Source organism: Podarcis cretensis (genome assembly GCF_951804945.1).
Source record: "Podarcis cretensis genome assembly, chromosome: 13".
Lineage (NCBI taxonomy): Eukaryota > Metazoa > Chordata > Lepidosauria > Squamata > Lacertidae > Podarcis > Podarcis cretensis.
Window position 1 is genome coordinate 16,297,816 of NC_137182.1, and position 20,284 is coordinate 16,318,099.

At 44.2% G+C, this 20,284-nt stretch overlaps 1 protein-coding gene across 3 annotated transcripts in view; it reads right to left on the reverse strand.

Annotated features, from left to right (window-relative positions):
• The window catches only part of MYO1D (myosin ID), a 176,849-nt gene that overhangs the window by 50,667 nt on the left and 105,898 nt on the right, over window positions 1-20,284 (reverse strand). For all 3 annotated transcript variants that reach the window (XR_013832410.1, XM_079949361.1, XM_079949362.1), the window contains exon 21: window positions 10,672-10,826. Coding sequence is in view for 2 of the 3 variants with exons in the window: in XM_079949361.1 (XP_079805487.1) it covers window positions 10,672-10,826 (155 nt within the window). In the remaining variant the exon portion in view is untranslated. The remainder of the gene's footprint in view (window positions 1-10,671; window positions 10,827-20,284) is intronic.

The following is a 20,284-nucleotide window of genomic DNA, read 5'->3' on the forward strand; positions in this document are numbered from 1 at the left end:
TTGGAGAACGAAGAACCCCTTGGGAAGAGAGGGAACATTTTTCTCTGAAGCCCAGCTGACTTGGACAAGAATCGACCAAATATGGATAACTAGAGGTCTGGCACCCAAGGTCAGAAAGGTGGAAATCTGCCCAAAGACCTGCTCCGACCATAATGCAACGAAGATGGACATGACACTACTACCAACCGGCTCCTTTAGATGGAAGATGAATGACAATTTGTTTAGAGATCAGGAGATTGTTGAGAAGGCCCAAAAAGCCTTGAAGGACTATTTTGAGATAAACATGAACACTACGGTGGAAAAAAGAACTATCTGGGACGCAAGTAAGGCTGTAATGAGGGGGTTCTTGATACAACAGAATGCTGTAAAGAAAAGGATACAAAATGAGAGGAAAGACAAGATATTGGAGAAAATCAAAGAATTGGAGAAGAAGTTAAGATCAAATCCGAAGTCACAGCCGACCCTGAGAGAAATCAAACTTCATCAAGCACAATATTCTAAATTGATAAACCAGGAAATAGAGTGGAAGATTAAATTAATGAAACAAAAAACTTTTGAATCGGCAAATAAAAGTGGGAAACTGCTAGCTTGGCAGTTGAAGAGGAGACAAAAACTAAATACAGTCACAAATTTAGAAATTGAAGGAAGAAATATTCAGAACCCTGTGGAGATCAGAAAGTGCTTCCAGAGATATTTCAAAAGATTATATACTCAACGGCCGCAAGATGAGGTTGAGATTAAACAATTTTTGGAAAAAAATGGACTAACAAAATTGTCACAAGAAAATAGATCAATAGAGAGAGGAAAAAGTTAGCTTGTATACCCTGACGCTTTTTTTTTGTTATAATTTTTTCTTTTGTATCTGTTTGTATGTTTGTTATGTGTATAACCTCAATAAAAATGTATTTGGGGAAAAAAAAGAAAGAAAATAGATCAATCCTGAATTGCAAAATAACACGACAAGAGATTGAACAAGCCATTCAGAACATGCAATTGGGCAAATCCCCAGGGCCAGATGGGCTGACCTCCAAGTACTACAAGACATTAAAAGACTATCTGATACAACCACTGATGGAGGTCAGCAATGAAATTATGGAGGGGAAGAAGGCGCCGGAATCGTGGAAAGAAGCTTTTATCACATTGATACCAAAATCGGAAGCTGAAAAGACACAACTTAAGAACTACCGTCCCATCTCCCTTTTAAATGTGGATTACAAAATATTTGCAGACGTTTTGGCAAGTAGACTCAAAAAAGTATTAAATGAAGTAATTCATAAAGACCAGGCAGGCTTTCTCCCAGGTAGACATCTGTTTGCTAACACAAGGAATATCATTGACATTTTGGAACTTTTGCAAACAGACATAAATACAAAAGCAGTGTTAATTTTTATAGATGCGGAGAAGGCCTTTGACAATATCTCTTGGAAATTTATGAAGGGAAATTTAAAAGAAATGGGAGTGGGACGGGGTTTTGAGAATGGGATTGATGCAATATATTCAGAACAAAAAGCTAAATTGATAGTTAACAATGTGGTTACAGAAGAGTTTAAAATTGAAAAAGGAACACGACAAGGCTGCCCCATTTCCCCTCTGCTATTTATTTCGGTTCTGGAGGTGCTCTTGAATATGATCAGAGGGGACCGGTTGGTGGAAGGAATCCAGGTCGGAGTGAAACAATACAAACTTAAAGCTTTTGCAGATGACCTAGTTTTGACCCTGCAGGAGCCAGAATCTAGTACGAAAAGAGTGTTACAATTGATTCAAGACTTTGGTCGGGTGGCGGGATTTAAATTAAACAAACAGAAAACTAAGGTGCTGGGAAAAAATTTGACAGATACAGAGTCAGAACGGTTTCAGAGAGAGACAGAACTAACTGTGGTTAAAAAAGTAAAGTACCTAGGGGTAAACATAACAGCAAAAAATCTGAGTCTTTTTAAGGATAACTATGAAAAATGTTGGTCTGAAATTAAAAGAGACTTAGACAGTTGGACAAAATTGAAACTTTCTTTGTTAGGCTGAATTGCTGCTATTAAGATGAATGTATTGCCAAAAATGTTGTTTTTGTTCCAAACACTACAGATTGTGGACAAGACGGAGTGCTTCCGGAAGTGGCAGAGAGACATCTCTAAGTTTGTCTGGCAGGGCAAAAAGCCCAGAATTAAGTTTAAGATATTAACTGATGCGAAAGAAAGAGGGGGCTTTGCCCTGCCAGACCTAAAGTTGTACTATGAGGCCGCAGCTTTCTGCTGGCTAAAAGACTGGCTACTTCTCGAGGACACTGACGTTCTGGATCTGGAAGGTTTTAACAATGCTTTTGGTTGGCATGCATACTTATGGTATGACAAGGTTAAGATCAATAAGGCCTTTAAGAATCATATTGTCAGAAAAGCAGTGTTTAATGTCTGGACAAAATATAAAGACTTATTGGAAAATAAAACTCCAAGGTGGCTTTCACCGCTGGAAGCTAAGGCCCGAAAAAGACCCAATATGGAGGCCAAATGGCCAAAATATTGGGAAATACTAGAAAAAGATGGAGACAATTGGAAATTGCAGAGTTTGGAGAAAATGAAGGATAAAGTGCGAGACTGGTTACACTACGCTCAGATTAAAGAAGTCTTTAAAAATGACAAAAAGTTAGGGTTCCAGGTGGAGAAATCGAAGTTGGAAACAGAACTGTTAGAGCCTAAGACTAAGGTACTTTCAAGAATGTATAACTTGCTGTTAAAATGGAATACACAAGATGAAATGGTTAAATTGGCTATGATAAAGTGGGCACAGGACATTGGGCACAACATTATGTTTGAGGACTGGGAAAGGTTGTGGACCATTGGGTTGAACTTCACTGCATGTAATGCTTTGAAGGAAAATGTAATGAAAATGATATATAGATGGTACATGACCCCAGTTAAACTTGCCAAAATATACCATTTGTCTGATAATAAATGTTGGAAATGTAAAGAAAATGAAGGAACATTCTTTCACCTCTGGTGGACTTGCCCTAGAGTGAAGGCTTTCTGGGAAATGATATATAATGAGCTGAAAAAGGTATTTAAGTATACCTTCACTAAGAAACCAGAGGCCTTCCTTTTGGGTATTGTCGGCCAGAAGGTGTTAAGGAAGGACCGAACATTTTTTATGTATGCAACAACAGCAGCAAGGATACTTATCGCTAAGCACTGGAAAACCCAAGATCTACCCACACTGGAAGAGTGGCAGATGCAGCTGATAGACTATATGGAACTAGCCGAGATGACCGGCAGAATCTGAGACCTGGGAGAAGAGAAAGTTGAAGAAGACTGGAAGAAATTTAAGATTTATTTAAAAAAGCATTGTAATTTGGTTGAATGTTAAGAAGGATGCTAGATCATAAATAATTGAGCACCATTAAACTAGATGGAATTAGGATGACAAGTGAGATTGAGGAAAAAATATAAACCTTTGGGAGAATTATTAGATTATATTTTAAATGAATGGGATACAAGAATGTAAACAAGATGATAAATTGCGGGTAAGAATTGACAATGATGCAAGTGGGAGCGGGAGACGCGAGGGAGTCCAATGAAGCTAAGAAAATATGTTATGATATATGTTTCATTGTTTTTTATTTCTGCAATTATGTTTAAAAATTTTAATATATATATATATATATATATATATATATATATATATATATATAAAACAAAAAGCCTTCCTTCTTGAAGTGCTACACATCTGGGGAACTTGTGGACCTGACAGCTCTGCCAATCAACTCACACCAGTTATTTTCCCCATTCTGCAGCTGCTGGGCCTGAGGTTAACACACAGTGACTTCCTTAAGATCGCAGCGAGCTCACGGCTAAGGTGAAATTTGAAGCAGGGATCCTGGCTGCCACTCTTAACCACAACGCAAAACCAGCTCTGTTTACAAGAACATAGCATTTGTTTGCTGAGCACAAAAGCTCCACTATGTTTTTGGAGCACAGGATTGAGGGTGGGATTTCTAAAAGTACTTTTGATGAGAATGATGAAAAACATCACCACAATGTTTGTGTAAATCTGATGTTAAATGAGAGTAGTCCTTAGGCCGGGCAGTATCTCCATTTGCAGCCCAGAAATCTACACCCACAAGCCGCAACATCCACAGCTGGTGAATGTTTCGTATTTCAAGTCATTCTGAAATGGCTGCTGTCTGCTTCTGTCTTCCCTCTGCCCTCAATTGCTTCACCCATTTCCTTTTCCTGTACCTTCAGCACCAACCCTTCCAGTTTCATCTCCTTGCATACTGGATGTTTAGTGACCCAAGACTGGGCTCACCTGAAACAGCTTCAGCTGACTCAGCTAGTCTGACGTGTGCAGGTGGCTCATGTTATTCCGTGTGTCACTTGTTTATGAAAAAGTCTGGTGAACTGGCCCCATTTTACAGAGGTTAAAGAGAAGGAAAAACAAACAGGCAAGGGGAGAGGCATGTGTACACTGCATTGGAGAAATGAGGAAAATACTGCATGAAAGTGTCTGGCAAGTCTCATTTGTTTTGACTGGTATAGTTGGGAGATCTTTGTATGCACAGCATAGTGAGCCAGCAGCAGAGGGACCGTCTGCTAGGCACAAATATTCTGTGCCAACATGTAACCTGCTCCCCAGTCCTTTCTCCACCTTGACCTGTAACACAGGAGTTGTCAAAAGTTTGCTTGTCACTCACAAACCATTTGTATGCACCAGGGACTTCACGCCACAAAAGGTAGCAGGGTAATCCTTGTGAGTAGTGGTGAGTTACACAGCATATGATTGTGTTTCCCAAAGCAACAAAAGGTGCTTAGTTTCCCTTTTCTTTTAGGGCTCTCTTGATTTCTTACGTTTATACATCAGATGTAATTTGGTCGTGTCCTAAACAATAATGTCCAAGGAGCTGAGGCTCCAATTCTTTGGCCACCTCATGAGAAGAGAAGACTCCATGGAAAAGACCCTGATGTTGGGAAAGATGGAGGGCACAAGGAGAAGGGGAAGACAGAGGACGAGATGGTTGGACAGTGTTCTCAAAGCTACTAGCATGAGTTTGACCAAACTGCAGGAGGCAGTGGAAGACAGGAGTGCCTGGCGTGCTCTGGTCCATGGGGTCACGAAGAGTTGGACACGACTAAACAACAAGAACAACAAAATTTGCAAATCTAGCTTTGGCACCTCAAATCTCTTCATGACAAACAGCAGCCCACCCCTCAGAAGCAGATACTGACTTCATATTTTTAAAGACATCTTCCACGAATCTGAAAGCTGGGAGGTAGAGCTCAAGCAAACAAAGCAAAACACATTGGTTGTGCTTGCATGTCACACTAAACCATGGTTTTAGCAAGATGCATGAATTGTAGCAATATTCAAGGCCTGTTCATTCCCTGCCACTCCAATACACACATGTCCCCCTGCATAGCCAGGAAGAGGATTTCAGCAGCTTTTACATTTGGTTTCCCATAAATGTGACTTGTCATTTCATCTGTACTGGAGATCATGGGTTACACTAACTAGGTTTTCTTGAAACAAGTCAGTTCCATAAACCATGGTCTGAAGTTGGCTTGTTTTGAAACTGATCATGGTGCGAAACCATGCTCATCAGTTCAAATGAAACAAACAGATGCATTTAAGGCCAATGGAAAATAAAAGCTCCCCAAGTCCTTCTCCTGACCATGTAGGAAGAGAAGAAATGGGGAGCACAGGAGCCTGATGCTCACATTACACAAAACCATGGTTTGGCATGATGTACCAACACAGTGACTTTCTCACCACATCCACTAGGGTGCCACATGAAGTGAATAGGACTCATTGTTTGCTGAATACCTTGGTTCAATCTAGCTGGCCTACCTCTCCACACACCCCATCAGTGTAGAAATGCATGTATCCCGTTAGATTTTGTGTTTTGTCTCTCCAACTATTCCCTACTTTCATTATTTCTTGCTCTTAAGTTTGCAAGCCTTCGGGACAGTAATCTGGGACACAGTTATGAGCCTGAGCCCTTGGATTGGGTGGGGCAACTTCAAAATCTTTAAAGCATTTTAATTGTGCATTACTTATGTACATTGGGATTCCACGCTCCCAAAGCAGGCAACAGGACATAGCAATTAAGTGCTGCAAGATATAAAATTAAGCATCAGGATCCCAGTTCAGAAAAGCACAATAAACTTGACTGTAGAAGAAAGAGGGACAAAAAGCATTTCTGTCTGGAGTTGCTATGCAATATGAACCCCCCTTTTCTTTTAAGGGAGTGGAGGTTTGCATTCCACTGTTTCCATTAAGCAAATTGCTGAAAATATTTTTGGCTGCTGAAGGGCTTCTAGAGCAGCTGCAGTGAAAAGAATCTCCTCACCCCCACCACAGGTGTGGCAAAGCTCAGTAAAATCCACATTATTAGGGTAGTTGGAAGATGGGTCCATCAAATCAGAGATTTGTTTTGTTTTTCAATTGTGGTCCCTATTTTTCCTCCCCTTCTGATACTGTCATATGCATAGGTAAAGGTAAAGGGACCCCTGACCATTAGGTCCAGTCGTGACCGACTCTGGGGTTGCAGCGCTCATCTCGCTTTATTGGCCGAGGGAGCCGGCGTTTGTCCGCAGACAGCTTCCGGGTCATGTGGCCAGCATGACTAAGCCGCTTCTGGTGAACCAGAGCAGCGCACGGAAACGCCATTTACCTTCCCGCTGGAGCGGTACCTATTTATCTACTTGCACTTTGTGCTTTCGAACTGCTAGGTTGGCAGGAGCAGGGACTGAGCAACGGGAGCTCACCCTGTCGCGGGGATTCGAACTGCCGACCTTCTGATCGCCATAGGCTTCCTTAATCAATATCTTTCAATGCTACTCTCTTTTCAGGAAATTGATTGGCTAAACTTTTTTAATTGTTAAGATATTCGATCTATGCTTTCAAGTCATATTTCTTTTTGGAATGTTTTTATGGGAAAGGGCTCAGTGGCAGAGCATCTGTCTTGCAAGCAGGAGGTCCCACGTTCAACCCTGGCATCTCCAACTAAGCTTGGGAGAGACTCCTGTCTGAAATCCTGGACAGCCACTGCCAGACAGTGCCAACCACACTGAGCTAGATGGGTCTGACCCAGTATAAGGCCTTTGTTTCTGTGCCATGCTCCAGCCATGCCTTCATAACTGCAAAGCTATTATTACTTGATGGCACCAACTTAACTATGGAGCTTGGCCATGGACACATGTAAGGAGGTCAGTTTGCAAACTCCTGGTTCCAGGAGGACCACTGTCTGGTCTGGAGGATAAATGTTGGCCAACACTGACTTAGGTCAACTAAGGCTTATTGACTGAAGCAAATATTGTTCTGTGTGAGATGACCAGAGAGATGGTTTTACTGAACTATACCTATAAATGGAGGCAGTGAGAGATTTTACTTTCTTGGGCTCCATGATTACTGCAGATGGTGACAGCAGTCACGAAATTAAAAGACGCCTGCTTCTTGGGAGGAAAGCAATGACAAACCTAGACAGCATCTTAAAAAACAGAGACATCACCTTGCCAACAAAGGTCTGTATAGTTAAAGCTATGGTTTTCCCAGTAGTGATGTATGGAAGTGAGCGCTGGACCATAAAGAAGGCTGATTGCCAAAGAATTGATGCTTCTGAATTATGGTGCTGGAGGAGACTCTTGAGAGTCCCATGGACTGCAAGAAGATCAAACCTATCCATTCTGAAGGAAATCAGCCCTGAGTGCTCATTGGAAGGACAGATTGTGAAGCTGAGGCTCCAATACTTTGGCCACCTCATGAGAAGAGAAGACTCCCTGGAAAAGACCCTGATGTTGGGAAAGATTGAGGGCACAAGGAGAAGGGGACGACAGAGGACGAGATGGCTGGACAGTGTTCTCGAAGCTACCAGCATGAGTTTGACCAAACTGCGGAGGCAGTGGAAGACAGGAGTGTCTGGTGTACTCTGGTCCGTGGGGTCACGAAGAGTCGGACACTACTAAACAACAACAACACCTTGAATTATGCCATAGTAAATTAATAGGTAAAGGCTAAAGGCACTGGGGTGGGACGCAGGTGGCGCTGTGGGTTAAAGCCTCAGCGCCTAGGACTTGCCGATCGAAAGGTCGGCGGTTCGAATCCCTTCGGCGGGGTGCGCTCCCGCTGCTCGGTCCCAGCGCCTGCCAACCTAGCAGTTCGAAAGCACCTCCGGGTGCAAGTAGATAAATAGGGACCGCTTACCAGCGGGAAGGTAAACGGCGTTTCCGTGTGCGGCTCTGGCTCGCCAGAGCAGCGATGTCACGCTGGCCACGTGACCCGGAAGTGTCTCCGGACAGCGCTGGCCCCTGGCCTCTTAAGTGAGATGGGCGCACAACCCCAGAGTCTGTCAAGACTGGCCCGTACGGGCAGGGGTACCTTTACCTTTACTTTAAAGGCACTGGGGTAGCTGGAATTAAGAAAGTCAGGAACTAGCAGATCTCAAGCTCCCATCATTGCAGTTTCTCCCACCTCACTAGCGCCCTCTACTGGGTATCTGTATAATTTCCTGCAGCACAAACTTGTTGACCTCTATCATCTCAAGAGACAAAGGTGTGCGCCTCCAGGGGTGAAGTCAAACCACTGTGTTAGCATCTCTCTGGGGCACAAGCCTAGGACGTGTGTATGGAGGTCCTGGGTGGCCCAGACGAAAAGTCTCCCCTCTGGCCTTGGTGATATGGTCCAATGAAAAGCAGAACAATACATTTGGCAGCAGCCTGGCTGCAGGATTTGCCAGAAAGAGGCATACAAGACGCCATCCAACCGCTGTAGGGACTCCACTCCAGATTTGTGTAGGGTTTACTCCTTAGTCTTTCCCCCCCCGAAAATATCCCACAAGGCAGCAGAAGTTTAGGACCAGAGTTTTCCTTCTCCTAGATGTGCCACCTTCCCCGGTTGAAAAGCCCCTCACTTCCTTCTTTAGCATGTGTGGAAACCACCTTCTTGACTGTTGGACCCATTATTGGTCACATCTGCTTAATCTGCCGGAGCCTGTCTTTGCATGCAGGGGAAGTCACTAACTCGCTGAGGGGTTGAGACTCATCAGCTACCCTCACCTGGTTTAGCTGGCCAGCCAAAACCATTCCCAGGTTGGGGATGCTGTCACATGCTGACAGTTTCTAGGAACCACTGGTGAGAGCTGGGTGCAGGGTGGTGACCAAAGGTGGACAAACTACCCCAGAAGGAACATGACATATCCCCCACCAGAAGTACTACCTGCTCCCCTAACATCCTATACAACTATGGAGGCACAAATCACACAGACAAAGCATCTACCACAAGTCTCAAGCACTGGACTGAGACAGGTGTCAAAGCTTGCTTCACATGATATTCTCTCCCACACCCAATGGTATAATCTGGAGTGGGGAAACCTCAGTGAATTGGAAGGAGGCACTCATAGTAAAGGTAAAGGTAAAGGTAAAGGTAAAGGGACCCCTGACCATTAGGTCCAGTCGTGACCGACTCTGGGGTTGCGGCACTCATCTCGCTTTATTGGCCGAGGGAGCCGGCGTACAGCTTCCGGGTCATGTGGCCAGCATGACTAAGCCGCTTCTGGCGAACCAGAGCAGCGCACAGAAACGCCCTTTACCTTCCCGCTGGAGCGGTACCTATTTATCTACTTGCACTTTGTGCTTTCGAACTGCTAGGTTGGCAGGAGCAGGGACCAAGCAACGGGAGCTCACCCCGTCGTGGGGATTCGAACCACCGACCTTCTGATCGGCAAGTCCTAGGCTCTGTGGTTTAACCCACAGCGCCACCCGCGTCCCTACAAATATCATAGTATTTGCTACTAATTTAAATTTGAGACGAGGTTCAGCAAAAGGTTCCACATAAGTTATACTGGGCTCCTGTGGTATGTTTTAATAAAGAGTAGATTACTATGAAACCATGTCAAGGATGTAGGAGGCCAAACTCCATTTTGCAAAAAGGAGGACCATTTTGGATTTCCATCCATAACAACATATTATATTGAACTCCATTAACAATGTAGTAGACGCCAACTTTTACTGACCAAAACTGGTCATATTTCATGCTTGAACCTTTTAAGGGAATTCACTTAAAGCAGGCATGGTCAAACTTGGCTCTCCAGCTGTTTTGGGACTACAATTCCCATCATCCCTGACCACTGGTCCTGTTAGCTAGGGATGATGGGAGTTGTGATCCCAAAACAGCTGGAGGGCCAAGTTTGGCCATGCCTGATTAAGGGAAAGCTAGGATGAGTAATAAATGGGAGAGCCGCTGTAGCAGCAGCTATTATTAATCAAGTCAAAATGATTCTGGGTGTGAAAGAACTTTGCGACAAAAGCTGAGTGCTTTTCAAATTATATACATAATTAGTGGGTGCAAGTGGAAAATAGAAGGCGCAGTGGAATAGGCTGTTGGGAATTAAAGGGCACAGATGAGCTGAGACCAAATACTGCTTCTTTCCAGACATGGGACAACTATCAGCAGTCATTCTGGCCCTACACAGTCAAACCTGAAGCACATACTGATGCATGGTGTCACAACACCTAGAGTTTGGCTTACAGTTGACACATCTGTTGGGTAGCCAAAAAGAGCTACTTACATGATCAAAATACAGGTTTGTGCAAGCCCTGAGGAGTCAAACTCTAGAGAGATATCCAGATGTTTACAGAAATGGAGTCAAAAGCCATCCCAAAGCAAGACTTGATGATGCGTACTCAAACTAACCTTTTGAAGTGATTTGCCAGGACTCCAATCAACTCTCCAATCTTGCTCTCATTGACTGGATGCATGCTGAGGAGGCACACAATTAGGTCCTTGTTGTCCTTTGTGTGGAAAACTGCAAGCTGGTCTTTTCCATTGGAGACACTCAATCCCGTCAGCTGAGCAAAGAAAGAAGGGAAACGTTAAGCTTCACCAAGTTCCATGCCTTCGTGGATGCTTTGCAGTAGTCATAGAAAATTAGATTACAAATACAGACACCTTCCCCCTACCACCTGTTTCTGGAATGACAGCCATGTCCGATTAACCAGACTTTAACAGGGCAAGTGCCTGGCTTTTGCCTCTCGAGTGACCTCAAAGCAGAACTAACACAGGGACACAGGTACATTTACTACGAGCAGCACACTATATGTTTTGACATTAGTGTTTCAAATATGACTTTGTATAATATAGAAGTGCCTACAGACAGCTGGGCAATTGAACAGAACCTTAAAAGCAACGCATATATTAAATTTCACAGTAGCACCTCAAGTACCGTATTTTTCGCTTTATAAGACGCACGAGACCATAAGACACACCTAGTTTTTGGAGGAGGAAAGTAAGAAAAAAAATATCCTGAATCTCAGAAGCCAGAACAGCAAGAGGGATTGCTGTGCAGTGAAAGCAGCAATCCCTCTTGCTGTTCTGGCTTCTGGGATAGCTGCACAGCCTACATTCGCTCCATAAGACACACACACATTCCCCTTACTTTTTAGGAGGGAAAAAGTGAGTCTTATAGAGCAAAAAATATGGTACTTAGGAAGCATGCTAAGCATACTAGAAATATATTAGGAAGCTTTGTTTCAGTTGCACTGCATGATATATTTATAATTATTAGAATCAGGGTTTTTTTCTAAAAAAAATTTAAGGGTACTCTCAGTTTCCTATTCATATTGAAACACGGCCCCTCAATGAGGCCAAACTTATAGATTCACAAAATGTTTTGGGGTATGCATATCCCTGCATCCCCCCAGAAAAAAGTACTGATTAGCATTATTACTACTAATTGAATGTATATACCGCCCTATACCTGGAGTCTCAGGGTGGCTCACAGAACAAAACCAGAACACAAAACCATAAAATATAGAATAAAAAACAACAACAACAACAACCCAATAACCCCCACCCCCCAAAAAAACACCCCTCCACATTTTAAAAGGACTTCGGATGTCAATCAAATCAACCAAAGGCCTGGTTAAAAAGGAAGGTTTTTGCCTGGCGCCTAAAGGTGTATAATGAAGGCGCCAGGTGAATTTCCCTAGGGAGAGCATTCCACAGACAGGGAGCCACTGCAGAGAAGGCCCCGTTCTCGTGTTGTCTTCCTCCAGACCTCTTGAGGAGGAGGCACACATAGAAGGGCATCAGAAGATAATCTCAGGGTTCGGTTAGGTTCATATAGAAAGAGGCGGTCCTTGAGGTATTGCGGCCCTGAGCCATTTATAAAAAAGTATCTGGAGTCCCACTCTCTGCCTGCGGTGCAGAAAAGGGCAACCAAACTCACCAAGGGGCAAGAGCAACTCCCCTTTGAGGAACGTTTACAACATTTGGAGCTTTTTAGATGGATATGGGGAGAGGGGATAATGATGTATTTGCAAGATGTGGGGAAATTGGATAGGTAGTATCTCTCACACAGATACACACAAAATAGGAGACTCTGGAGTCATTCAATGAAGCTGAACAGCAAGAGATTCAGAGAGGATGATAGGAAGTGTTTCTTCACACTTAGTTAAATTTGCTACCAGTTTAGATAGCCTTATCCCTCCATGAAATTATCTAGCTCCCCGTAAAAGCTATCAATGGCTACTTGTCATGATGACCATATTTCATCTCCTGCATCAGAGCAGCATGTCTCTGAACACTAGGCACTGGGGATTATGATCAGAGCGCCACTGTACCCATACTGAATCTTCCTGTGGGCATCTGCCTGACCAGACTGCTGGACCAGATTGGGCTACCAAGACTATGTTGTTATGAATTTTTAGTTCATCTCCAAACTTACTCACACATTTCCCACAAAATATGATCATCACACAGAACACAGAAATTGACAACTGATAACAATTTTTGAAAATGTATTTGCATGGCACAAAATATTCTGAACACAGTATGGAGACCTTTTTTTGTAGCAGAACAGTACACACATCCCAGACTATATACTGCTGCTGTACAGCCTTGGGGTAGGGATGGGTGAAATCTGCCTATTTTGGTTTCTCTCCATTTCTCATTTTCCATTCTTAAGTCCATCCTGTTTCTGCATTGGCACATGAAAATTCATATACAATTGTGTGCATATATTCTTCTGATGAATGGGGCGCGGGTGGCGTTGTGGGTTAAACCACAGAGCCTAGGACTTGCCGATCAGAAGGTCGGCGGTTTGAATCCCCGCGACAGGGTGAGCTCCCATTGCTCGGTCCCTGCTCCTGCCAACCTAGCAGTTCAAAAGCACATCAAAGTGCAAGAAGATAAATAGGTACCGCTCCGGCAGGAAGGTAAATGGCGTTTCCGTGTGCTGTTCTGATTCGCCAGAAGCGGCTTAGTCATGCTGGCCGGAAGCTGTACGCCGGCTCCCTCAGCCAATAAAGCGAGATGAGTGCCACAACCCCAGAGTCAGCCACGACTGGACCTAATGGTCAGGGGTCCCTTTACCTTTATTCTTCTGATGTATCCATTTTTGAAGCATTTCCCCCTGAAATCTTACATTTCTGTAAACATTTTTTACTAATGCAGACATTTTCTATGCTCTTTTGATTGGAGAACCGCATTACAAAATCTAGGTAAGTGTCAACTCCAAAGGATAACTACATTTCAGTGCGTGTCTTGGTTCAGTAAGTGCAAATTAATCCTCCTCCCTTCGCTATTCATTTTTTAAAAGAGGCATATGTGTTTTATTAAAAAAATACTAACGAGTTAAAAGGTTTGTGCAAATGTAGCAATAAATCAGGTGAGACAGAACAAAGATTGAAATATCTGCGCATGCTACCATACAATGGCTCTCTTGATAATAACAAAGAGGTTACTGATTGACATAGTATTGGTGATGGGGCTTTGATTCTGCTTACAGTGCATTTCTGCTAGTCAGACCCGTAGAAAAAGCCAATACATTTCTATATTCTGGATTGTGTTTGGCACACACAAGCTTTTGTTTAATAACCAGGGATTAAATTGAGCAAAGGTTTGAAAGAGCTTTACCCCAGACTTTTTATTTATTTATACACACATACATACATAATACACACACATACATATAATGTAGTATATTAGAGGGTATAAGCTTTAAATTTTAAAAGCCGATACAGCTTTGATCACTCAAACATCCCAGAGGAGAGCACAATTCTTCAGGCACAAACCCAATAATTGCTATTTATTTTTGTAGTGAAACGTCAAGCATTGACAAAAGTGTACTCAGATGAAAATTCCTAGCTATTTAGAATGGCTATAATTGGATCAGACTGACTGCTAGTTTCTTCAGGGAACTTAAGAAAAAACTCAACCTTCAAGGACTGTTCTTTGTTTTAGCATGAAAAAAAGAGACTGTCTCATTTCTGACACCTTTCAACACCTCTCTGCCATTTCCCCCTTGCGGGAGAGAAAGGTTAAGACTTCAAGAAATTTTCAGTGCACCAGAAAGCTCATGTAAAAAGGAATTCCCCAAACAGCAGTGCATACTTCTAGAAATTGTTGTTATGAAAGACTCCAAGAGCAGGGTCTAGGTGTGTTCAGTTGTATTTCTAGGATTCTAATCAAGGGGATGAGACTGAAAACAGGTGGAAGGCTGAATGCTCTGTGACCAGGCATTCTCTTGCAAGGGATCAAGAGACCCCACATTTAATAATAATAATAATTTATTATTTATACCCCGCCCATCTGGCTGAGTTTCCCCAGCCACTCTGGGCAGCTCCCAATCAAATGTTAAAAACAGTACAGCATTAAATATTAAAAACTTCCCTGAACAGGGCTGCCTTCAAATGTCTTTTAAAGATAAGATAGCTGCTTATTTCCTTCACATCTGAAGGGAGGGTGTTCCACAGGGTGGGCGCCACTACCGAGAAAGCCCTCTGTCTGGTTCCCTGTAACCTCACTTCTCGCAATGAGGGAACCACCAGAAGGCCCTCAGCGCTGGATCTCAGTGTCCGGGCTGAACGATGGGGGTGGAGAAGCTCCTAAAGGTATACAGGACCGAGGCCATTTAGGGCTTTAAAGGTCAGCACCAACACTTTGAATTGTGCTCGGAAACGTACTGGGAGCCAATGTGGTCAGTCCCAGTCACCAGTCCCAGTCACCAGTATAGCTGCCACATTCTGGATTAATTGCAGTTTCCGGGTCACCTTCAAAGGTAGCCCCACGTAGAGCGCATTGCAGTAGTCCAAGCAGGAGATAACTAGAGCATGCACCACTCTGGCAAGACAGTCCGCGGGCAGGTAGGGTCTTAGCCAGTGTACCAGGTGGAGCTGCTAGACAGCCGCCCTGGACACAGAATTAACCTGTGCCTCCATGGACAGCTGTGAGTCCAAAATGACTCCCAGGCTGTGCATCTGGTGCTTCAGGGGCACAGTTACCCCATTCAGGACCAGGGAGTCCCCCACACCCGCCCGCCCCCTGTCCCCAAAAAACAGTACTTCTGTCTTGTCAGGATTCAATCTCAATCTGTTAGCCGCCATCCATCCTCCAACCGCCTCCAGGCACTCACACAGGACCTTCACCGCATTCACTGGTTCTGATTTAAAGGAGAGGTAGAGTTGGGTGTCATCTGCATACCGATGAACACCCAGCCCAAACCCCCTGATGATCTCTCCCTGCAGCTTCATATAGATATTAAAAAGCATGGGGGAGAGAACGGAACCCTGAGGCACCCCACAAGTGAGGGCCCAGGGGTCTGAACACTCATCCCCCACCACCACTTTCTGAACACGGCCCAGGAGGAAGGAGCAGAACCACCGTATAACAGTGCCCCCAGCTCCCAGCTGTGTTTGGCCTGTACGTTCTTCCAACGAATATGGGGAGTTATGAGCTAGGGTCAGGCAGGAGAGAATGCTAACCCAATACCCACTCCTGATCTTCCTTCCCCTCTCTATCCAGGCCAATTCCAGGGGGAATGGCCACTGCCAACTGTTGTGTCCCCAAGCAAACAGTTGGAACAAAGTTATTGTTCTCTAGGTTTCAATCCTGAAAAAACTATACGCCTTTAGAATGGGGAAAGTCAATTTGGTGCCCTTCAATAACTCAACGGTCAGTTGTACTACTGTGACTTCTGGATATTACTACATTTGCTACTTAGTTTTAGAATAAGGAGCTACCTCTAACATAAAAAAGTGAATGGTTGCTATGCAGCGGACTATCAACCCACATTTAGCTCCAATAATCTGCTACAGGGGGCCTCTTCAGCAGGGTAGATTAGTTTAAATAATTGATTTAAATCTGGTTTTGGCATCTTGGTGTGGGCAATTGTGATTTACCCTGTAAGGCAGGTGCATGGTGAAGCAATTGTACCACTGCTTTGTGAGGTACCAAACTCTGAAAGAATCCACTGAATCTAAACTCTCAAAATGCCACAATTGGACGCAGGAACGCATCCTGATTCAATTTAACAAAACAAGCTTGCAAAGTGACAGTAACAGGCATGTGTGAAATAAGAGAAAATGATCTTCATTTCCTCCGTTTTCCAGAATGTATTATTATTTCCTAGATATCTGTACACCAGCTACAGACTTCCTCAACCCTAGGATCATATCTTCCCATCTTAATGCATTTATTTATTGCTATCCTTCAGTTCCTGGCATATGCCATATGGCAACACCAGGGACAAGAACTCCACCAGAGGTTTCAAGTCACCGGGATTTTTACTGCCACAAGTCAAAGGCACACCGTAGGATATTACTCCCCATTTGGAATTGCTTTTTTTTTTAAGGTTAGGAGTGACAGAATGGCTTCTTGAGCTGGGAAAACAAGCTTCGGCAGGACCAGGCATCAGCTGACCGCCTGAGATCTCCATAGCAACGCCTTCCCAAGGGATGTTGCTATGTTGACAGGGCAGCTTTGCAAACAGTGATTGTAAGCGCTGCTGGCATGCAGAGGCACTTTGAGGAGGCTAGCTCCCTTGTACACCTTAACAGGGCCAATCCATCTTACAGATGTAAAGGAAACACATCTTTTCAGGTGAGGCAGAGAAATAAACAGCGAAGCTCAAATATAAATGGTCCATGTTCTTGGTGAAAGCATCAGTCCAAATAATGGAGCTTTTCTATGAAGAGCAAGGGGGAAACCCATCACCCCCCCCCACGATTATGCAGATTTCGAGGCTCCCCCACTTTCACTACATAAAAGGTATTAAGTAAGAGGGGATATGTGTAAAAAAAAAATAATAATCGGCGGCAATGGGCAGCTCCTAAAACAAACCGAGTTTGATAATGTGGGCAACAAAACGTCAAAAATACTGACGAGGAAAATAAGGTTAATTTCGGCAGGCTGGAAAGATTTCACGCCCCAGTCCCCTCAAGGTATTATCACCATTGTATATACTTTATGAGGGATGCGGGTGGCGCTGTGGGTTAAACCACAGAGCCTAGGACTTGCCGATCAGAAGGTCGGCAGTTCGAATCCCTGCAACAGGGTGAGCTCCCGTTGCTCGGTCCCTGCTCTTGCCAACCTAGCAGTTTGAAAGCACGTCAAAGTGCAAGTAGATAAATAGGTACCGCTCTGGCGGGAAGGTAAACGGCGTTTCCGTGCGCTGCTCTGATTCGCCAGAAGCGGCTTAGTCATGCTGGCCACATGACTCGGAATTTGTACGTTGGCTCCCTTGGCCAATAAAGTGAGATGAGCGCCGCAACCCCAGAGTCGGCCACGACTGGACCTAATGGTCAGGGGTCCCTTTACCTTTACCTATATATTTTATGATGTAACCCACCCTAGGATTGTGGATTGAAGGATGGGATAGTAAATAAACAAACAAATATTGATGGAAGTGTGCATGAACAAAAATTTGGCCGTGCTCTTCAGCATTTGAGAAACCTCCATCATGCAGAAAACTGGCTCACACAGATCCATGGGCACATTGGTGACCTACTGAGCTTTGGATCAGGGTGGCTCTTTGAAAATTTATTACCTTTCAAACCCACCCCCACAGACATAGCAGCCCAGGAAACATTTTCCAGCACAAAAAAAGAGCTAATTTGTCGCATTTACATTTATTTCAGCGAGATGTCTTTAGAAGTACTAGACAATGGAAAACAGCAGTTCCTCCAGGAAGGCCATTGGCAATATGCATATTGTTGTTGTTGTTGTTGTTGTTGTTTAGTCGTTTAGTCATGTCTGACTCTTCGTGACCCCATGGACCAGAGCACGCCAGGCACTCCTGTCTTCCACTGCCTCACACAGTTTGGTCAAACTCATGCTGGTAGCTTCGAGAACACTGTCCAACCATCTCGTCCTCTGTCGTCCCCTTCTCCTTGTGCCCTCCATCTTTCCTAACATCAAGTATTGGAGTCTCAGCTTCAGGATCTGTCCTTCCAGTGAGCACTCAGGGCTGATTTCCTTAAGAATGGATAGGTTTGATCTTCTTGCAGTCCATGGGACTCTCAAGAGTCTCCTCCAGCACCAGAATTCAAAAGCATCAATTCTTTGGCGATCAGCCTTCTTTATGGTCCAGCTCTCACTTCCATACATCACTACTGGGAAAACCATAACTTTAACTATACAGACCTTTGTTGGCAAGGTGACGTCTCTGCTTTTTAAGATGCTGTCTAGGTTTGTCATTGCTTTCCTCCCAAAAAGCAGGCGTCTTTTAATTTCGTGGCTGCTGTTACCATCTGCAGTGATCATGGAGCCCAAGAAAGTAAAATCTCTCACTGCCACCATTTCTTCCCCTTCTATTTGCCAGGAGGTGATGGGACCAGTGGCCATCATCTTCAAAGGCAATATGCATACATACTATCTACTTATTACTAGGCAATTCCTTTTGCTTCTTTGCAAGCAGGGATGGTAAAATAAAACTCCAACATTCCAGCACCATAGAGAGTGTTTAATTTTTGCCCTTTGTCCACTCTGTACCACATTATTTCCCACTTCCTTGGTCCGCGCATACACAAATTTGGTTGTTGTTTTTTTATGAGCTAACTGAAATTCCTTCCTACATTAATTTTTTTTCTACCGTGTTAAAACAGATCCCTGAAAACAAGGCAAGCTGAGCTGGCTTGCAATTCATTGGGAGTTCCCATGGGTGCCTCAGTGGCCAAATCTGATTATACTGCCAAATGCATGTGTGAAGCTAATGTACTAGCCATCATAGGCAAAGTAATGTGTTTCAAACATTATATGACAGCCACTGTTCATGTGAAGAAGAGGAGGAGTTTGGATTTGATATCCCGCTTTATCACTACCCTAAGGAGTCTCAAAGCAGCTAACATTCTCCTTTCCCTTCCTCCCCCACAACAAACACTCTGTGAGGTGAGTGGGGCTGAGAGTGGGACAGGCCCAAGGTCACCCAGCTGCGACTTTCTTTGCACCAGCCAGTCTGCCAGCCTTTCAGCATGTTAAACTTCTTCAGGCCTTGTGGGCACAAACCCCCAGCTGAGTATCACACGTTTGAAAGAAATTCTTTAAGGGACAAGCTGACCCACAAGAGACAAACACAGTTGCAAGTCAGTGGCCAACGGGAAGGGAGAGCTGTGATCAAGATCTTACCCCCTTTCAAAAATACTGAAATAGCAGGCCCATGCAGTTGCTTTGAAGGTTGCGAAAGTAGCAATGTGCGGGTTTCATTTAAGGTAAAGGTAAAGGGACCCCTGACTATTAGGTCCAGTCGTGGCCGACTCTGGGGTTGCAGCGCTCATCTCACTTTATTGGCCGAGGGAGCCAGAGTACAGCTTCCGGGTCATGTGGCCAGCATGACTAAGCCGCTTCTGGCAAACCAGAGCAGTGCACGGAAATGCCATTTACCTTCCCACCAGAGAGGTACCTATTTATCTACTTGCACTTTGACGTGCTTTCAAACTGCTAGGTTGGCAGGAGCAGGGACCAAGCAATGGGTGCTCACCCCGTCACAGGGATTTGAACCGCCGACCTTCTGATCGGCAAGTCCTAGGCTCTGTGGTTTAACCCACAATGCCACCAGCGTCCCTGTGTTTCATTTGCCCCTGATATAAATTGCACCACTCCTCTGGAAAGAATTAGTTCACAGGTTGGGGCTGAGGGTAGGGGAAGAACATAGATAGCTCAGTGTGTGGAAACACACCTAACAGCTGCTTGTTCAGGAGGAAAGGAGCTCAGAACAACCTAGTCCTACTTCCTTGATTTTCAAAGCAGCCACATGGGGCTTTCCAAGTAATTTAAAAAAAAATTTTTTTTTAAAGACAGCAGGAAATTTTGCTCATGGATTTTCCATGCCATCTAGTCTGGGCCCTTCGGCTGGCTGTAGAGACTTCCTATCTGTGCTACAGAGTGAGATCAGGAGCCATTAGCACTTTCTGTACATGCTGGAAGTAGAAATGGCAACAGAACAAGATTCCAAACCTCCTCTGTGCCTCTAAGCCTTTAGGGAAGGAAGAAGAACAACAGCCACCACCCCCCCCAAACCATTCTCCTGCCA